General features: G+C 36.7%; 2 protein-coding genes across 5 annotated transcripts in view; one reads left to right on the top strand and one right to left on the bottom strand.

The window, feature by feature from the left end:
* Positions 1–13748, top strand: part of CARF (calcium responsive transcription factor) — a 30640-nt gene extending 16892 nt beyond the window's left edge. For 2 of the 4 annotated variants that reach the window (XR_010623090.1, XR_010623092.1), the window contains 5 exons: positions 3299–3429; positions 4397–4763; positions 6271–6935; positions 10800–10843; positions 12360–13748. Coding sequence is in view for 1 of the 4 variants with exons in the window: in XM_065751084.1 (XP_065607156.1) it covers positions 3299–3429; positions 4397–4763; positions 6271–6389 (617 nt within the window). In the remaining 3 variants the exon portion in view is untranslated. Of the gene's footprint in view, positions 1–3298; positions 3430–4396; positions 4764–6270; positions 7304–10799; positions 10844–12359 lie in introns of those variants that run through there. The other 2 variants (XR_010623091.1, XM_065751084.1) reach the window with 2 other exon arrangements.
* The window catches only part of CCNYL1 (cyclin Y like 1), a 236616-nt gene that overhangs the window by 72055 nt on the left and 146372 nt on the right, over positions 1–18189 (bottom strand). The window lies entirely within an intron of this gene.

The following is an 18189-nucleotide window of genomic DNA, read 5'->3' as shown; positions in this document are numbered from 1 at the left end:
GCCTTTTTTGGCCAGCTGGGCACACTGTAGGCTCGTGTTCAGCCTAGCATCAACCAATACCCCCAGGTCCATTTCCTCTACACAGTCTTCCAGCCACTCTGCCCCAAGATTCCTACTGCAGAGGTGTTGATATCAATCAGGGCACACAGCTGGGACTATCTGTGCTTTGCACATGCTGCAGATAATCTTGCTAAAGGGAGCTTGTGCGTGTTGGGATTCCTGCTTCTTAGGAAGTCATTGTTAATGGTTATATTAATGTGTGAAGCCAAAGTAGCATCTCTTCCAATAAATTGTTGAGCTAGTTAACAAGACTTCCTCTCTCTTCGCTACAAAAACAGTGTAGATTAATATAGAAATTTATTTTATCCATATATTTTTTTTCAGAAGCTAATTATGCTGTGCTTTCTTTGTTAAAACTGCTACTATTACTTGGACTTAAAAACATTTACTAGAACAAATAAAGGTGTTTTGTAAGTCTAATTTCTAAATGCCACCCAGGTTGTTAGGATTGCACATAGATTGAAGTGTTCCAACAGATCGTGGTGAGCGGTAGGAAATGACATTCTCTCCTTTTTGCCTAGATTTCAAGTATATTAATGTTTCAAGGATATTTTGCCCAGTGTGGCATGAGAGAACTTCCCTGGACGTTTATAGATGCTTTTCCCATCTGTTGTTTAACAATGATATGTTATGAGACTCATTAGAGAAGTTGATGGCTTTAGCAGGAATATGATTGCAGCAAGGTGGATGAACTTAATTATCTCCACATGTTCCATTAAGAAACTTGCTGCATTATCTTAATGTTATTAATCTCAGAGGCGCTGCCAGCTTGTTTTCTCATTTATCTGGAATGTGGTGTTTGGTACTTTTCCAGGCAGCTGGTAGAGAGTTCTATAGGAATCAAAGGTACACTGCCATTATTGTCACAACTGTGGATCTGTCAAAGTCAAAACTTCAAACTCTGTGGTTCTTTCTTGCAGACTAGACGTGTTTGAACTTCTTTCCTCTCTGTCCCTCATCACTCCCTGACCTATTTTTTTATTTTTAATCCCAGCAAAATTGCTGGGTGATTTCTTTCTTGAGTAATATATACACCAATGCATTAGCAGTTAATAATAAGACTAAAGTTGGGCTTCTGTTTTGTTTCTCTCATTATCGTTTTTGCTGCAATTAATCTAATTGAGCAGAAAAGTGTCCTATGCACTTGCTGCTCTTAGAGCAAGAACTTTGATGTTGACAAATGTTAGAGTACAAAAGGTAAATTTTTAGGCCCAGTTTGAATAATGTTTTTTTTTTTTAACAAGTCTTGTGTTTTAGAAAAGGAGTTTGCACTTTGCAATATAAACAGACTACTGTGTTTAAGCTTGCACACCTATGTTAATTTTTCCATTACTTTTTATGCTCTTATGGAGAGAGACAAAACAGTGCTGGTTTCAATAGCTGTGGTGGAGCTCAGCAGGGATAACTTTTGGTACAAACTATCTGAATGCTGATGAAAGTTCAGGAACATCAGTTCTTGTTATCTTTCACAGGTATCTGGTAGGCTGCTTTGCCTTGGAAAAACTGTAAACCTCCATTCAGAGAGAGACTGCTTTAGAGGAGGTTACAGTATTGGATGTGTTCGGTTTACTGCATGTGTGCGCCAATTCAGTTAATATAAGCAGATGTACTGGAATTAGATTATCTTGTCTCCATTTAAATTTGTGAGGATGAGTCTGCACACATTGCAAACACATGATTATATTACAAGTCTGTGTGAAAAAAGAATCCTGACATTGAAGAAATTGGTTCTCGTTGAAGAATATGAAATGGTAGCAAAGGGGATACAACACTGACTTCTCTAATTGCTGTTTGTACATGTGCCTTGTTTTTTATTTCAACTTGTGCTGTGTAGGAACAAATTTACACTGAAGAAACCAAGCAATAACAGAATTAAAACCCAGATGTTCATTTCATTTTCCATACAGAACTCTACACCTCTGTCTAGAATTGCAGATATATGAGGAATATCCTTCATCGTATGATACTGCTTTTTGTTTCTTTACTACTAGGTATAACAATCACTGTCACTGTTTGTGTCTCTTAAGTTTGTGTTCCCTTTCACATCTCTTGTGAAATATACTGACAAGTGAAATAAAGTACCATGTGTGTTCAGCTTCTGGCATTCATACCAAATATCCATGCTGGATAGAATTTGATTTAATCTATTAGATTTATACCTAGGCTTATTGGAGTAAAGTATAGTCTCAGAGAAGAACTGCTGTCTCTTCCTACACGTGAATATTCATATATGCATGTGGAATCTCTGTATAGTAATAAAACCCACTAATTCTTTGAAGTGATTATATTCAAGAAGTCTAGAGTTTTTTAGAGCTTACAATTTGTTATGTATGATGAGATATGTATTTCAAGTTACTCAGATAGAAGTGTTGTGTGATTTTTATTTTTTTTTTCTAGAGATCTTTTTGAAATTGAGTATTCACATTTTTTTTCCATTCAGTAGATTAATCTACATGCATAGGGCAAACTGTTCTTTCACACTTAGAACAGAAAAATTGCAAAATAGAAAGCTGAGCAATATCTAATTGTATCAGTATAATTCTTAGCTGAAATGTCCTGGGTATCTCATACAGGATTGGAATAATCCCATGGGAATTTTTTTTTTTTTGCAGAAATTGCTGTGGGTGAGTCTTGATTTCCCCCAGTCTTAAGGAAATAAAGTAAATTATTTTTGCTTTAAATAAGAAATTTGAGAATTTTGTAATCTGTAGGCATTACATCAGTGGTCTTTCTTTAAAACTTCACCCGATGTGGTATTGCATTGAAACTTTGTTAATTCTACAAATGTGCTTTGGAATGCATGTGAGGAATTGCAGGGTTTCCTGTATGTTTTTATTTTGGAAGCCAACCCTTTCTTTTAATGCCTGTCTGTTATTGAGCCCTTACTGAACGTGTCTGTGTGGTCAAATTATTAGATTGCTTTTTTGATAGAAATGTTTCAACTTTTATTTTAGAATTAGGAATTCAGCACACAGAGTAGGAAGTAATTATGTTGCTGTCCAGAATTACTTCTTTTTCATTCTCAACAGACGTGTGCTATCTTCCTGTAATATTGTTTTCTTGTAACCAACTTTTTTCTTTAGCATCTAAGCTGTTCTGCAAAAGAGAAGAGAGTGTATGTATATGTATATATGTCTTTTTTGCATTTATATTGAGACAGAAGATTTTGACTCACCCCATTCATGGGGGAGTCTTTTAAACCAGGAGGAAACCATTGTAATTTTCTGTGGTCCTGCAGGGAGCTCACCAGAGGAGTCGGTCATCACCAAAGCAGAATCCAACCAGAGCGGAGAGACTTTGCTGTCAGAAAGAGCTCAGCTCTTGTCTTCTCTGTCTTCACTTCAGCCCAAGATATTTGCACAACTTCAGGTACAGTCAAGTTTTTTACAGTGTGTCAGGTGTTCGATGCTGGGAGTGCTGAAGGAAACTATAAATATCAAGTTTCCTCTCAACGAGATCCCGGACACTGGCTGTGAGGGAACACAGACTTCAAAATAGTCTCAAGTCCTGCTTTGGCCTCTCTTATATTGCACAACTAGCATCTAGCTGTGGTGCAGGTGGTCCCTCTGTGTCTTTGTTTTTATGATCTCTTTGTGAAAATAAAACCAAGAAGATGTCAGAAGTGGGTTTCTGCCTCAAACCAATCACCTTTATTATTTTCCGGATGTTTCAGTCATTTATTGATGAAAACACTGCAGAACTGAGGAAGGATATGTCAGTCATATTCCCTTCTTTCTCCAGCCTCATAAGAAAGTCTGTTAAAATCCTAAAACTGCTCCCAGATCAGAAATGTAAAACCATCAGGTTGCAAAGGCAAGGTGCAGGGTTAAGAGTACTATGCCAAAAGTTTCTCCTGAAGTTCATCTTGCTTTCAAACCTGTCTTTCTTAACTCTCTTTCCTAAGCTACCTTTGTATCTCCTGAAGCTTGTAATCTCTTCCATAGACATACAACCCGCACTGCAGTGCTGTTCTGCTTGCTGTTGACTTCTCTTTCTGAAGGTAGCCTTGACTTCACCTCACTATCCTTTAAACCAGTATACTTTGAGTGCATGTCCCATGTGGGAATGGATAGTACTGAGTAAGGATTTGAAACTGAGTATCTGTCCAAAATTAGACTTCTGTGGTCATTAGTAGTTTTCTAGATGCTGCTGGACAGCAGTCTACTAAGTTTCCTGAGATGTATAACCTACAGATGCTGAAGTTGACACTTCAAAAGTGATGATGTGTAGAAGGTTAGAACCTATCCAGTTCCAGTACTGAAAAATGTGTTATTGAATGTAAACTTTTCCTGCTTTAAATGCCATTGTGTTTGTACTTCTGCTTTCTCTTTTACAGGGATTACAGCTGCAATCAAACTTTACCTCCACAAATGGATCAACAGCCCTGATAGCTGTAAATAACCATTCCCATCCCAATTCTGCAAGTCTCTTGGACTCCATAGGGAGTGCAGTAACCAGCCATCCTCCAGTACTCGGCCAGGGGCACAGTCTGCAAAAAGGTGCTGGCTTAGCACAGCACAGTGCTGCTGCCTCTGCTTTTGGGACTCCTCCAGGCCCTGAGCAGAATCTGGTCGCTGTGGGCCAACTGGTAGCACTTGATGGGGTAGAGGACTCCAGAAGCCTAGAAAGAGAAGTCCACCAGGTTCTCTTGGGAAATGTACAAGCTATTCCAGTACGCATTGTGGAAAGCCAGCCTGCACTGAGTAAGTTGTGCTCTTCCCAATAACACAAATATAGAAAATACAGTGGATTTTGTTCCTTGTGTCCTAAAACAAAGTAGATAAATGAGCTAATTGGGAGGAGCTCAAGTATAGGTTTGTTTCAGCTGATTCTAATTAATATTTACTATAAAACCACAACGACTGTAAAATATGTAGTTTTTGCTAAAAAAAAATCACTTAGTTGAACTACATACCATCACTTTAGTTGACAAAATATCAGCTTGTAAAGTTTTGTTTTGCTCCAAATCCCAACTTTTTGCTAAAATGCTCGTCTTCAAAAGTACAATTTTGTAGGAGAAATAAGCATATAAAAATAACAAATACTGAATTTTGTTAGGAGTCTTTGGAAATAAATGTTTTTTCAGATCTTTTAAATTATTATTAGGCTATTTTACTGTGTCAGTATTGTCAGATTAAATTTAAGAATTTTTTTCTTGTCTGCATTCAAATGTTTCTGTAGCTTGTCTTCTTCCTTGTTAAATAGGATTTCACTGTTCTGCTGAGAAAATTTTCCTTCTGGGTAAAGGCTATTTAAGAGAGGCTATCAAATATACCATCTTCACTCAGTTGTTTAGCTCATTTGTTCAATCAAGATGTTGATGCCTCTTAAATACTAAGTTAACGTTTTAGTATACATTTTAAAATAAATACTAGTCTACGTACGCACAAAATTTAAGTTATACAACTGTAGGAACTGTACTTGCTGTTCCTCTGGTATCTCCTTCTTCTCAAGGTATCAACCTATCATCTCTGTCTGGATTTAGATATTGTAGGATATTGGTACTACTCCTAAGTTAGATGGAAAACTTGCCTGTAAAATACACTGATTCTCCTCTCCCCTGTTCCAGAGTCCATTTCTTTGTCTGGAGAGCAGGAGAACAAAAACAAATATATTTTGAAGAGCAAATATTACATCCCTTATGTGGATGAAACACTCACCAGTTCAGTCAGTGTATATTTCAAGACGCTTTTTCCTCTTGTGTGTATACATGCACTCAGTTAAAGTTACTTTGTACGTTCTAGATTTTAGATAAGAGAAAGTGGTAGCTCAACAATAAGCTATTTCCTGATAAGAATGTATGTGCAGTCCCTTAATAGTGGCCAGTCATGCCTGTTCACTTCAGGTCATTCTTTAAATCAACATATTTTATTGTTTGTTTGTTAGGTAGTAACATGTCTATTCCAGCCTTCGCCAAAGAAATAAATAATCATAAGATGGTAGGTTTATTTTAACATGAGGATGAGGAAGGACATTTTGGGACAAATAACATTTTAGGGCTTCAGACAATTTTTAAAGAATATTCTTATGGTGATACTTAACTGGTGCATATTGTATCTGGCTGTCAAACTACTCATCAGCTAAGTTCGCGAATGTCATACCTATTAGTTTGAGTTTCTGAATTTTTTCTTTTAAATGCATACAGTTATTAGGACTGAAGTGTAACCAGTGGTATTTGGACTTTAATGTTTTGTTTTGTTCTCCTTTAAGCTGAAGATAATACAGAGGCTGGTGTCTGCATGAGCGAAGTTAAACAAGAACCAAGAGAAAAAGCACTGTCTGTGGAGCCAGATAAAATCAGAGACTGCCAGAGATCTTCCTCTGTTTAAATCTGCGAATACTGTAAGGATTTTTCAAGTCAGAGGACTCTAAATGTCTTGGAAAGAAAGGCAGGTACTCTCAAAATAATGCCATTCTTTTTTAAATGGTATTGTGGCATTCAGACTGGACATATTTTACAGTAGTTCTGAAGACAGCTATTTTGATTTACAACTGTTGTGACTCACTGTCAATTCCAAGTCTGTTCTCCACATCTCTCTTCTATTTTATGTTTAGAATAATTTGGATGCTATCCAAATGGTCCATTTTGGCCAGCATTTCTGAAGGTCTTCCACAGTTAGTTTTAGAATGTGGATTAAAATGCTTGGTTTGCTTTTCTCCTTGAGACCATGAGCTGTTACAGCACTACACAGTTCACGGAATCTGCCACCATCCGGACCGTGGAATCCAACAGCAAAATTCATCAACACAATAGTTTTGTGACAAAATGAAGGTCTGAGAGACTACGTTTCAAAGTGATGAAGGACATGGATGCTAAGAAAATGCAACTTTGACCTGGTTATGTTAATGGTGTGAAGAACAAGGAGAGAAGAAAGGTGAGGTTGTCAGGTGAACTTAGTTGTATCATGAAGAAATATCTGTGAATTGTAACAATAAATGTTTTCAGCTTATGAAATCTTAAAACTTATGCTCTAGCTTTATATAATTGTTAAGATTGGAAAAGTCCAAGATCATCAAGTCCAACTGTCAACGCATCACCACTAAACCATGTACATAAGTGGCACATCTACACCTTGCCACCTGCAGCCTTTGCAGTGGTACTGTAGCAATAGTTCTTCATAACATCTAAAAGTAGCTTTGGGTTTTTTTCTTTTTTTTTCTTTTTTAAAAGCTGCACTTCCAGCTTTTCTACTTTTTGTTTTATGCACTTAAGGCATCAGCTAATAAATATAATTTAACTTGCTACTGTTCATGATTGTGAGGCTTACATGTACATTACTAACAGAGAGGCCCAAGAAAACAAAGTAATATAAATCTAAGCAACAAGTACTGTCACCATAGCATTCAGAAAACAAATTGTTTTCTTCGGTATTAGCAGCTTCTAGAACTGAACTGGGCTGTAGTACTTAAGAGTTACCAGGAATCTTCATAATGCTGAATATGATTGGGTAGTACCTTTTGACAACACTTACTCTAAAGCTATAAGAAGGGATTGAATTGCATGATTCATGATAGACAAATTTCTTTAAGCAAAATAAATAAATAAAATTAGAATCTATTTGAAGCAGTAAGTGAAAAGAAACTGTTGCAAACATATATATCAAGTTAAACAATGGCATTGGTTTTTCAGATGCTGAATTTTTAAAGTAGCATCCAGAATATTTTGTGTACTGCAGTTTCTTTGAAGTGGTTGAGAAATTGACCATAAAATTAGATATTTTTCTACATGCTGTACAAGAATGCAGGTGCAAGACTTCCTCTTTTCCACACTAAAAATAGATTAAAAAAAAAGATCAGGTGATTTTTGCTGAGAGAAAATTTTAGGCATATTGTATATTTATGAATGTAAAGAGTTAACATTTTGAAATGACTGCATTTATTAATATGCATTCAGGGCATTCACAAACCTCATTTGAATAGTGGCCATTTGAAAACTATTTTTTTCTTTTGTGTGTTTAAAGCTAAAACTTCCAAAAGTCACAGGTTGAAACTGGAGTCCTAACATCCCTATAAGCAGCTTCTGTTAGATAGTTGTTATACTGTAGTCTTAACATGAAAATATATTGACTTCTATGAGGTTAATTAAATATTGCTGTTAATACTGTTCATTTTAAGGTTAATGTTTATGGATTAGCTTGAATCTGAACTTTCCAACAGATCATAAATGCTTAAATGAATGCATAAAGAACCAGTGTTTCATCATGCAAGTGTATAGAGAATCTTCAGATATTTGGAATCTGATAAAGTGTTTCTACATGGACTGTTCTGTGCTATGCCTTACTCATTTCTGGGTAGGTAAATCCCATGAGGTTCACCCTTTTGATGGTGTGTTTTTGTTTTTTTGGGTTTTTTTTGCTAATTGTGGATGTTCTGTGCTGCAGAGTTCTGGAGGCAGCGGTCATCTTTTCAAATTTAGTTATTATTTACCAGGATGGGTACCCTATTCCACATTGCTCAGTGACCCATCACTGTCTGTTTTTCTTAAATTAATACATTTCAAAGTATGTTGCCTTCCTCCCCTTTAAGTTTTTTTCTCTTTTTTATGTTTTTTCCCCTTTAAGAATTGTTCCTCACTTTGAGTGCTTAATCTCAAAATAAGTTACAGCTAATGTGCAATAGGTTATTTCAGTTTTGTTTTTTTTTTCAAAGGAAGCAATGGACTTGTGGCTGGTGTGAAAACTTGAGGAAAGAAGTTTTATTTCCAGTAATTCTTGCTTTAGTTCTCTAAGTTAAAAAACAGATCTGTTAATGACACTGTTCTTCCCACCATTTAGCTATAAGGTAATCCTGTGCTGAACAATGTTTCTGAAGGTACTTCTATTTTTATAGGTTAGTGTTCATATTTTGTGGAAATTTCATAGTCTATTTTGTATTACAGGCCTTGAAATTAATTTTATAATCTAGCCTGATTTGCATGATGCCTTGAAAACAAAAGATGAAAAAGCTGGGAGAAATGTGAATATGATGTAGACTGTTCAAAAGCTTGGGATGAAAGTTGCAATTCTGTTCATAAGAAAATTTTGTTTGAAATACTTTGGCCAGTAGTTTTCTTCATTTTTGCATAGTTCCACTTTATCTTTCAAATGCATATTCTAGTTTATTAGTGAGTTGTCTTTTAAGTTAGCATTATGTTTCCTGTTTGAAGAGTATGTTTGCACTTGCTTTGTGTGTGTTGCTGATGGAAAATACGAGCTGATCACACATGTTCAAGCATCTGTATTCAGATAAACAATTTAGTTCATTTACGTCCGCTTAAAATTTACAGAAAAAGATATCACACATACAGAAAAAATCACAAGTAAACAATACTACTTTCAGTGCACTTAAATTTGAATAGAAAGCTCAAGGTTGTTTTTTGTTTCTCTGAGAAAGCTGTGTAGCTCCATTGCAAAGTAGTTATTTGTGGTGGTAAATTGGATTTGCATATGTTTTTCTGATGTTTACTTTGTTTTCTTGTGATTGTAATATTCAAGTGTTCATTTTGCAAACATAGAAATCCTGAGCTTCCATGATACTGTAAATGAGCAAATTCTTTTCTCAATTTATTCTCATTCTTGATTACTATAAGGGTGGTTGATTGGATTGACAAGAAAGGCTGTGCTTATGTATATGCATGCAAAAACATACAAAAGAGGCAAAAAGGCACATATCTATAGCTCTTACCAAGACTGGCAGCCTCTTGGGTGGAAAAGCAGTAGTGTCAATGGGTGCACAGATTTGGGTTTTTTTTTTTTGCACGGTTCAAAACCCAAATTTGGTTGTGTGGTATGAAGATTGTAGCAGCTTGTACAAAATCTAGCGACACAAATGTCTGTATGTGTATATATATATCTATTTATTTACTAATTTAATATATAGTACTTTTGTTCAAATGTAAACTACTTTATCTTTTAAAAAGTGGTCTATGTTGTGATTTTGGATATTCATGGGGAGAAATGTGAAAGTTAACAATGGCAGTAGTTGCTGTGTAGTAATGAGAACAAGGACGAGTCCAAAGAGACTTGGTGGAAGAAAGTCTTGCAGGTGTGAAAGGAGAGGTTCCTGTAAGGAGGGCTGAGCTGGGGCGAGATCCTGATCCCGGAAAGGAGTTGCAAGCCCATCACAATGGTTCAACGCAGCTTCAGTGTCTGGGGCAGTAAGGGCGTGAATATATTTCACAGAGGGGAAATATACTGGTATGGAAAAAAAGGAAAGCCTGTCTTGCCCTCAGAACCAACACTGCTGCTTAAGTTTTGGTGAGTACCAGAAGCAAATAAATATCTTCCCCTAGTCTGAAGAAATTCCTCTTAGGTTTTAAACTCAGGATTAGACTCCTCTTCTTTAAATGTTACCAAGGAAAATGCCTCTTCTTCCCAAATGAATTAACTTTATGGTTAACTTTTTTATCCTTGCTTTGTGACTTATCATCCATTTTGGTGTAGATGTTAGCTGGCTGTTGGCTTGACTTTGCTGTTGGCAAGCTTAAAATATGCTCTCTTAAGCATATTCAGGCAGATGTGTTCTCAGAATAGGCAGAAGGAATCTGGGATAGGAAGTGTGATGTAGCTGAGGATAAGACTTTGGAAAGGCACTACTCTTCATGGAACATTAATAAGAAGATTCTTGCTGGCCTGCCCTTCCCTGCCAAAGCTTTCTTATGAGTAAACATGAGCGCCTGTTCCATCAGTAATAATCGTGTTGATACAACCTATTAATGGATGAAAAAAGCATGTGTAAAATACACTGTGTTGTTTTTTTAGGTCAGAAGCTATCCAGCAGGTCTATCCAACAAGCACAAACTAAGGTATGATTTGTGGGAAGAGAGGGAAGGCAAAAATCACATCACATGACAGGAGTGTGGATGGGTTGATTTTCCATTGCTAGTTGTTGCATCTTACTGTCATTTCATTTCTAACTCAGCTTTTTTGCAGCATCACAGTGTCAATAGAGCGTGAGTAACACTAAAATATTTAATGTCTGTTCTTTGCTTAAATATTGTATTCTAGAACTTTGCTTCTGCTCTTTGTAGAATAATCTATCTCTACATATTATTTAAAATGTAATTAAGACAGTCAAATGGTAGTAGGAGGGACAGAAACAGAGCTCTGCGTGTTAAAGGGAGATCAGTGGGAGAAGTGCAGCCCCATATGAAAATTGGTGTGTTTAGAGTATGCACAATAAAAGCACAGCAACTGTAAAAAGAAATGCACAGTAGAGTGGGAGGGAAGTGATTGACACCAGAATCCTTACCCTTACCACCTTCCCTGTCACAAGAGGGCACTTCCTTTTCATTTGCATTATCTGTTCTGGTCATCTAACAGCATATCATTGACAACATTTGTGAACTGTAGTTTTGTTTATGAACAGCTGGGTTGTATCAAGTCTATAGATAGTTAAACTGGAAAACAAATTTTCTTTACCCTTTAAATTTGTATTCATTTAGTGAAACCAATTGCATCGTAAAGGGTCAGTTCTCAAATAAAAGAGAAAAGAGGAAGTCTTCAACTGTGAATTTGGTCATGCAGATTTGTGGCCTAACTGAACTAGGGACTAACCCTGAGTCTGTGTGCATATCTTGCAGTACTTCTTGAGCAGAGATTTTTTTTTTTCCAGCTCCCAAGAATGTCAGTTGCAGTTGTGTTCTTAGTGACTGTAAAGCTCCTCACTTTTTTGTCTCCTCAGGTATAGCTTTTGGAGTGTTTTCTACCAAGAGGTTAAATGGAAGTAGTCTTATATGAGATGTGATGGACTGTGTCTATGCTGGGTGAACTGACAGCTTGTAGGACAGCCATCCTCAAACATGCTGCATTTAAGCTATGTTAGGAATGGGAGCTGAGAGAAGGAATAAGCAATCAAAGAATGTAATGTTAAAGGCAAGCATCCTTGCTTCTCACAGTATACCCTTTTTAATAAACAACATGAGAAAAATTACTAGTCAAATCTTGAACTCCTTCACTGCCCTCTCATCGCAGGAGAAAAAAAAAAACCCCACACACACGCACACACAAAACTCAAAAAAAAAACAACCTTAAAGTTTAACTGTGAGTTTGCTAATTAGTCAGTAATTTTACCTAGAAATTACCTAGGCTAGATCAGAGTGTCAAGTGTTTATTTCCTAAAAAACTATAGTAAAAATTAAATTGTACTTTACTGAGGTGCTGTTTTTTCAGAGATAAATGTAACAATTTTTCAGGTATTTATTCTAAAGCTAAAATTAGGTGAGTGAGTGAAAATTAGAAATTATGTATTTCTTAGAAATGGCACTCCAGTTTTCTGAAGAGTGCAGGTGCTTCCTCCTCGTCTTCTACTTTGTCTCTTAGTTTACTAGATGTCGGATGTTTTCTTAGGATCCCTTACCTCTGAGAGTACTGCAGTTAAAGAAGCAAGATTCCAGCAAGAACGCAGATTGGAAGAGGAAGTAAAGTTTGTACAAAGCTGCTTGCAGGAGATAGAAAGCTATCAGAGATGCAGCTCAGGATTGCAGTTTCTTCTGACTGAAGTGGTTCACTTTGAATGGTAAATGCTTTTATGGTAAGCAGTTGTTTATAGCTGGTCTTGGTGTTATTTATGCTATGAGGTCACATGTAGTAAAAGCTAGAACGGTAACCACGTGTATTTGCTTAATTTTCAGTGTGATAGTTATCTTCTGAATGCAAGCTAGTGTAACATCTGTCTTCTTAATTGTTGACAAAGTTGCTACCACATCTGAGGTTTTGTACATGGAAAGAAATGGGCAAGGTGAGAACCTTCTTGACTTCCTTCTGAAAAGAGATCGTCTGAGGAATGAGGGCTTTACCAGTTTTAGAACTGCATGGCGAGGTGGGAGGATGTTGCATTAGTTGATATTTGTTTCTTGCTTTTCATATCTGTTTTAACTGGCAATAAATTAAATTTATTTTCTCCAAGTTGAGTCTGTTTTGCTCATAACTGTAAATGGTAAGTGATCACCCTGTCTTTGAACCCATGAGCTTTTTCAGCCTGTTTTCATCCTTGTCCTGTTGAGGAAGATGGGAGTGGAAGAGTGGCTAGGTGGACAGCACAACCTGCTAAGCTGCTCCATCATCTGAAATATGAACCTCACAGTATTCCCTAAGCCAGGAAATGGTGGTCTGTGGTGATACAGGAGGAGGTCCTACTTTGATACGAGTGATGTCTAAACTGTTTCAGATGGATGAGACTAATGAAAGTATTTCTTTGAGACAACTACTAACCTGGAGTGAATTCTTACCTGATTATAAGGGATTTCTGGCTAATCCCACAAGCACTTGCTGAAAACTTGGTATTTGATCTCTAGTCACAATGGCAAATACTGATCCCTTTGACTGTTGCAAACAAATATTATTTTATATCCTTTAAGCAAAGCACAAAATTGATCACGTTTTACTTTTTAAGAAGTCATTCTGTGTCTTGAAGGGAGTGTGCAGTATTTGAATCGGGGCTTGTATTTCTGAACATGTTCTTTCTGGGCCTTTCAATTTCTGCCTCAATTACTATTGTTTCACTGTAGTAAATCACAGCTATGGCATCAACTAAGGACTATTACATTACTGCTGGAGAGTATCAACCATGTTTATGTTTTACAGGTTTAAATGTAGGGGAGGCATTCTTAGAAAATTAAGCTGCTGCAGTACTTTCTCCTTCATCTACTCTGGTAGTGTTGCTCTTGCTGATGATGAGGATGGTAGCAGCATCTTCAGAGCATTATATCTATGCTTCAGGAGGGGATAAAGCTTGGGGTGAGTGGTATTTTTGGTCAAAGTACTGTTAGGCCATGCACTGGAGAAGAAATAATCAGAGTCTGGGGATGAGATTTATATCCCAGTGCTTTTCAAAGAGCATTTTCTGCTTGAAATGAGAAGGAAACTTCCTTGGAGTGTAAGTTTTGTATATGGGTTCTTAATGCCACCTACCAAAAGCACCAGGTACTTTCCACTAAGGGTGTCTAGGCTGCATAGTAGGTGAGGTGGTTCACTTGCTGATTTCTAGTAGGGGCACTGCTTGTAACAATAGAAATCGATGGATAACTTCCTACCATTAACTAAATTATCTTTCTTCCCTTCCCCTTTCTCCTCATCCTACTATGAAAGGAAGATTCTCTGTTAAAAGGAATGTGGCAAATTATTAGAGCTGTCTGTATGAAGGATGTAAAGCTATCTGTGATGGACAAATGGGACTTCTTAGCTAATAAATGGGAGGAAGAGCTTCAAAAAGGATTGCACTGTCATTGTAACTTCAAATAATTTCTTCCAATATCATTAACTTTTGATTATTGCTTTACTATTTACTTAATATATTATTTATTTATTAAATTTTCCTAGCTATGTCAAGGCCATAGATGGAAGTGCATGTCCAAATTATTTTGTCTCTTGAGGTACTAACAAAGGGAAGTTATTTCTCCATATTGCAACTGTCAGGGTCAGCTGTGGATAATTAGCCACCAGCTGCTCTGGAATTATATGTGGTTGTACATGTTCCCCATCTACCAAAAGTCTTTTGCACTGAAATACTCCAAAAATTTCTGAACTTGAAGCAGGCAGAGTGACTTTGCTTAGAATGCTATAGTTTGGGTCATTGAACTGTGGTACCTTTCATTTAAAAAACAACTACAAAGGCTACCCTGGAAACCCTGCTGATAACCTTCAGCAGCCAGGGCCTAGGTTTATCAGCTGCAAACAGTAAAAAGAAGAGTAATATTTTCATAGAGAAATTGATACACACATATATTTTTTCAGTTAGCTCAATCTATGAAAAAAAAGTCTCTATTACTTCTCTTTCAGATGTATGAACTTCTTAGCAAAATGATCCGAGGTATCACTAGTGAGATTAGCTAACAAATGCAAAATGGAGCTGTTTTGCTTTGGGTAGGTGATAACAAAAAATATTGCAGTCAGTCAGCATAATATTCATTACTAAGGTTAGGTCTTTTGAACATTGACCAAAGACTAATGCTTCTGGTGATATGATGGCATTTATCCTGAGATTACAAACAAAAGCAGTGATTAAGACATTGCAGAAAGAAATGGTAAATAAAGCACTTCATAAAATACAAACGTGTGGTGGATTTGATTTTTCTTGGCTTTGTTCTGCTTTTATTTAGTGGTCAACTGCTTTGCACACTTTCTATGGGATCCTGTTTTATCTAGTTAGTAGTTATCACAGTAGAGCATAATATACAAGTTTTTCATGGAAAGATATTTTACCTGTTTGCTAACAGGAATGATTTGTGTTCAAATATTGATGGTAATTATTGAAAGACACTAAAGAGAAACCTAAGATGTTCTGTATTCATTCTTTCATTTGTGTTTTGCTTTTGTAATTTTGGAATTCCTATTTCCTTGACAGTAGTTTTTAGCACAGAAGTGACTTTTGAGTCACTATGAGATCTGGAATCCTCACTGCAACAGAATGGCTTTGAGTAGAGAAACCTGAATCATGCTTGATTTGGAGTACACAGAATTTCCTGAGAGTACTGGAGTCACATCTGGACTCAAAAAAACATTATAATATGCTTCAAAGGTAAAGATGAACTAGGTTTCTTGAAGAGCTTTGACTGACACACAAATACAGTATACTTAGGTGCTGTGAGTCAGTGATGCTTCTTACTTATTTATTAGGTGCTTAAAATAATATTCAGTCTTCATTGGCTTCCTAAACGATGTACTACCTGGATGATAGAAAGCAGAGTCCTCAGTAACTGTTTTGCTTAAACACAGAAATAGGCACAACAGATATATGCATGTGTGTATGTCTGCATTTGTATACTATATGTATAAAACATCTACACATATATGTACTTGTATGCATACACATAATTATGCTTCTATAATTATGTATTGTAATTAAATTGTGCATATTATCATTTTTCCCTATTTTTATCTGCATTTGCTTGACTTCATGTTTTGATATAACGTATGAGAATAACAGATTTTTTGTTTTGGCTGGTGGATCCTGATTGCTAATTCAGTTTGAAATTCTAATCTGCATTTATACCATAATCATATACAAGGGCAAGCGATGTCAGACAGGATTAGGGGACTAACTTAAAACAAGGTATCCATAATCTTCAGATGCATTTCTGCTGAGTTTTAGTCAGATTTTTTAAATTATTTTATTTTTTATTTTTGTAGCAGTAGGTAAGTGACTTAAGTAGGGTTTTTCAGACCTCATTCTCTCTTTGAAAGGTCTGTGCCCTGCTGAGTGTTTTGTTTTGTTTTTTCTCATCTTTAAGGGATGGGAGGAGCTAATGAGACAGGCTCAACGTATTTGGAAAACAACAGCTAGGGAGCTGTTAACTGTTGGCAGGGAGTCCAAGCATCATCCCTGTATTCAGCAGGTGAGAGAAGGAGGAAGGAAATGAAGATGGTAATGAGCCCTACTTTTCTTCTGTCTTCATATTAGAGCAAAAGTCTTCTAGGAGAATTAGTGAGCAAATCTGCAAGAGAAAGCAGAGGTGAAAGCTTGGTGTTAGCAGCTGGTTATACTCCTCCATCATCCAGCTGTTTCTGGAGTGAGAAGTGCTTTCCCAGTCTTCCTTCAGACTGTTAGAAAAGAATGTGTTTTATCCCAGCCCGTCCCTTCTCTAGTACCGGGTTTCTGGGGGTTCTGTTTGAAAGGGAGTGCAGTATGGTTTGAGCAAGGTCAGATAACATTAGTAGCATTTTTTACAAAGTTGTCAGCTCTTTTAGCAGTAGGCTCCTTTGTATTAGGCAAATAGCAAATTTTGGGAAGTATTTATACTTATGGAATCTGGAAAAAAAATATAGTCTCACACAGTGCACACATGCATTGTTATACATAGTATTTTTGTCAGTTATTTGTTGGTAATACTTGCTATGAACTACTGTACAAAACCATTTTGAGCAATTTGGTAATGCATAAATGATGTGATAGCTCTTGCAGTTTATGAAAAAAGAGCCTTAAATCTTTATAATTTATACAGCTGTTTTATGAAGGTACTCACTTCCTGAACTAACTTTGTGTGTTGAAAGAGTTTTTGGTATTTAGCATGGTTACTTTGTCGTGCTTCTTCTGTGCCAGTCAGTCATTGAAATCTACATTATGGATTAGTCACAGACTCACTTGCAGGTACCATGCACGATGTACTATTTAGGTACTCCTGGATGAGCTAAAGGGGTCTTCTGTTCTGCTTTCAAATGCTGTAAAATGGAAATAACGATTAGAGAAACAATACAAGAACCCAACCTGAATATTGTGACCTGAGATGCTCTACAGATCTATTTCATCTTTTATTATTTATGTTCTTTTTTGTTTTCCTCTTCTACATCTTTCTTGCTAACGATACTTAATTTGCAACGATCACAGCAGTCTCCTGCCATGGAAACTGTTGACAAGAGTCGTCTGCACTTGCCTTGAGAAAACTGATGACCAGTATGGATCTGTGCAATTGCACCTCTGTTTTATGAGTAAACATGTAAAATAAGATCCTACATTTTCCTGCCCTGTACATATGTTTGTCTCTTAATTCATATGTCTATGCTTAGCTATGTGAACACAACTGACTCCTAGGATATATTTTGGTCAAAAGTGAGAAAAACAGCAGAATTCTCATACTTTTCTCATATTTCTTTACTGAATTTTTCTCTTCATTTAGCTTTGCCTAAGTTCCAACTGCATTATTATTCTTGTGGTGCTAGAGGGAGCTCTTGGCTTGTGCAGCCAGTGAGACAAGACGTCTTGGACAGTTCTTGAGGAAACACAGATGGAAGTGACACTGATAGCTATAATGTACCTTTTTCCATCAGCTGCAAAACAAGGGCTGAATTTATCCGCCTAGGAAATTACACATCTGGCTTTCAGGGGCTCTCAGATAACAAAATGTTGTCTCCTTAGTTTCTTCAGTGTCTGAACACCTCTCTGTCATGGCTGAACTTATCTTTACAGTCCCTTGTGAGGATAAGCCTTCATATCCCTATTAATACATGGGAAACCATAGTACTTTGCAGTGTATCTTTCAGGCTACACCTGACTTAGTAACATCAACTGAACATCAGTCTTGTAGACAAGCAGGAAAGTATGACAAACATTTCCTTGAGAAGTCCCTATTAGCCATTCCTCTGTGCTCAGTCAGTTTGTTGAGGTGCAGGAGCAGTATTGTCCTTCCCAGGTAGCCAGGCTTCAGCTGTGAGAGAG

The sequence above is a fragment of the Cyrtonyx montezumae genome, unplaced genomic scaffold, assembly GCF_038088225.1.
Source record: "Cyrtonyx montezumae isolate F1298 unplaced genomic scaffold, pur_monq_1.0 scaffold_7, whole genome shotgun sequence".
NCBI classification, from domain to species: Eukaryota; Metazoa; Chordata; class Aves; order Galliformes; family Odontophoridae; genus Cyrtonyx; species Cyrtonyx montezumae.
This window is presented reverse-complemented; position numbering and strand designations above follow the sequence as displayed.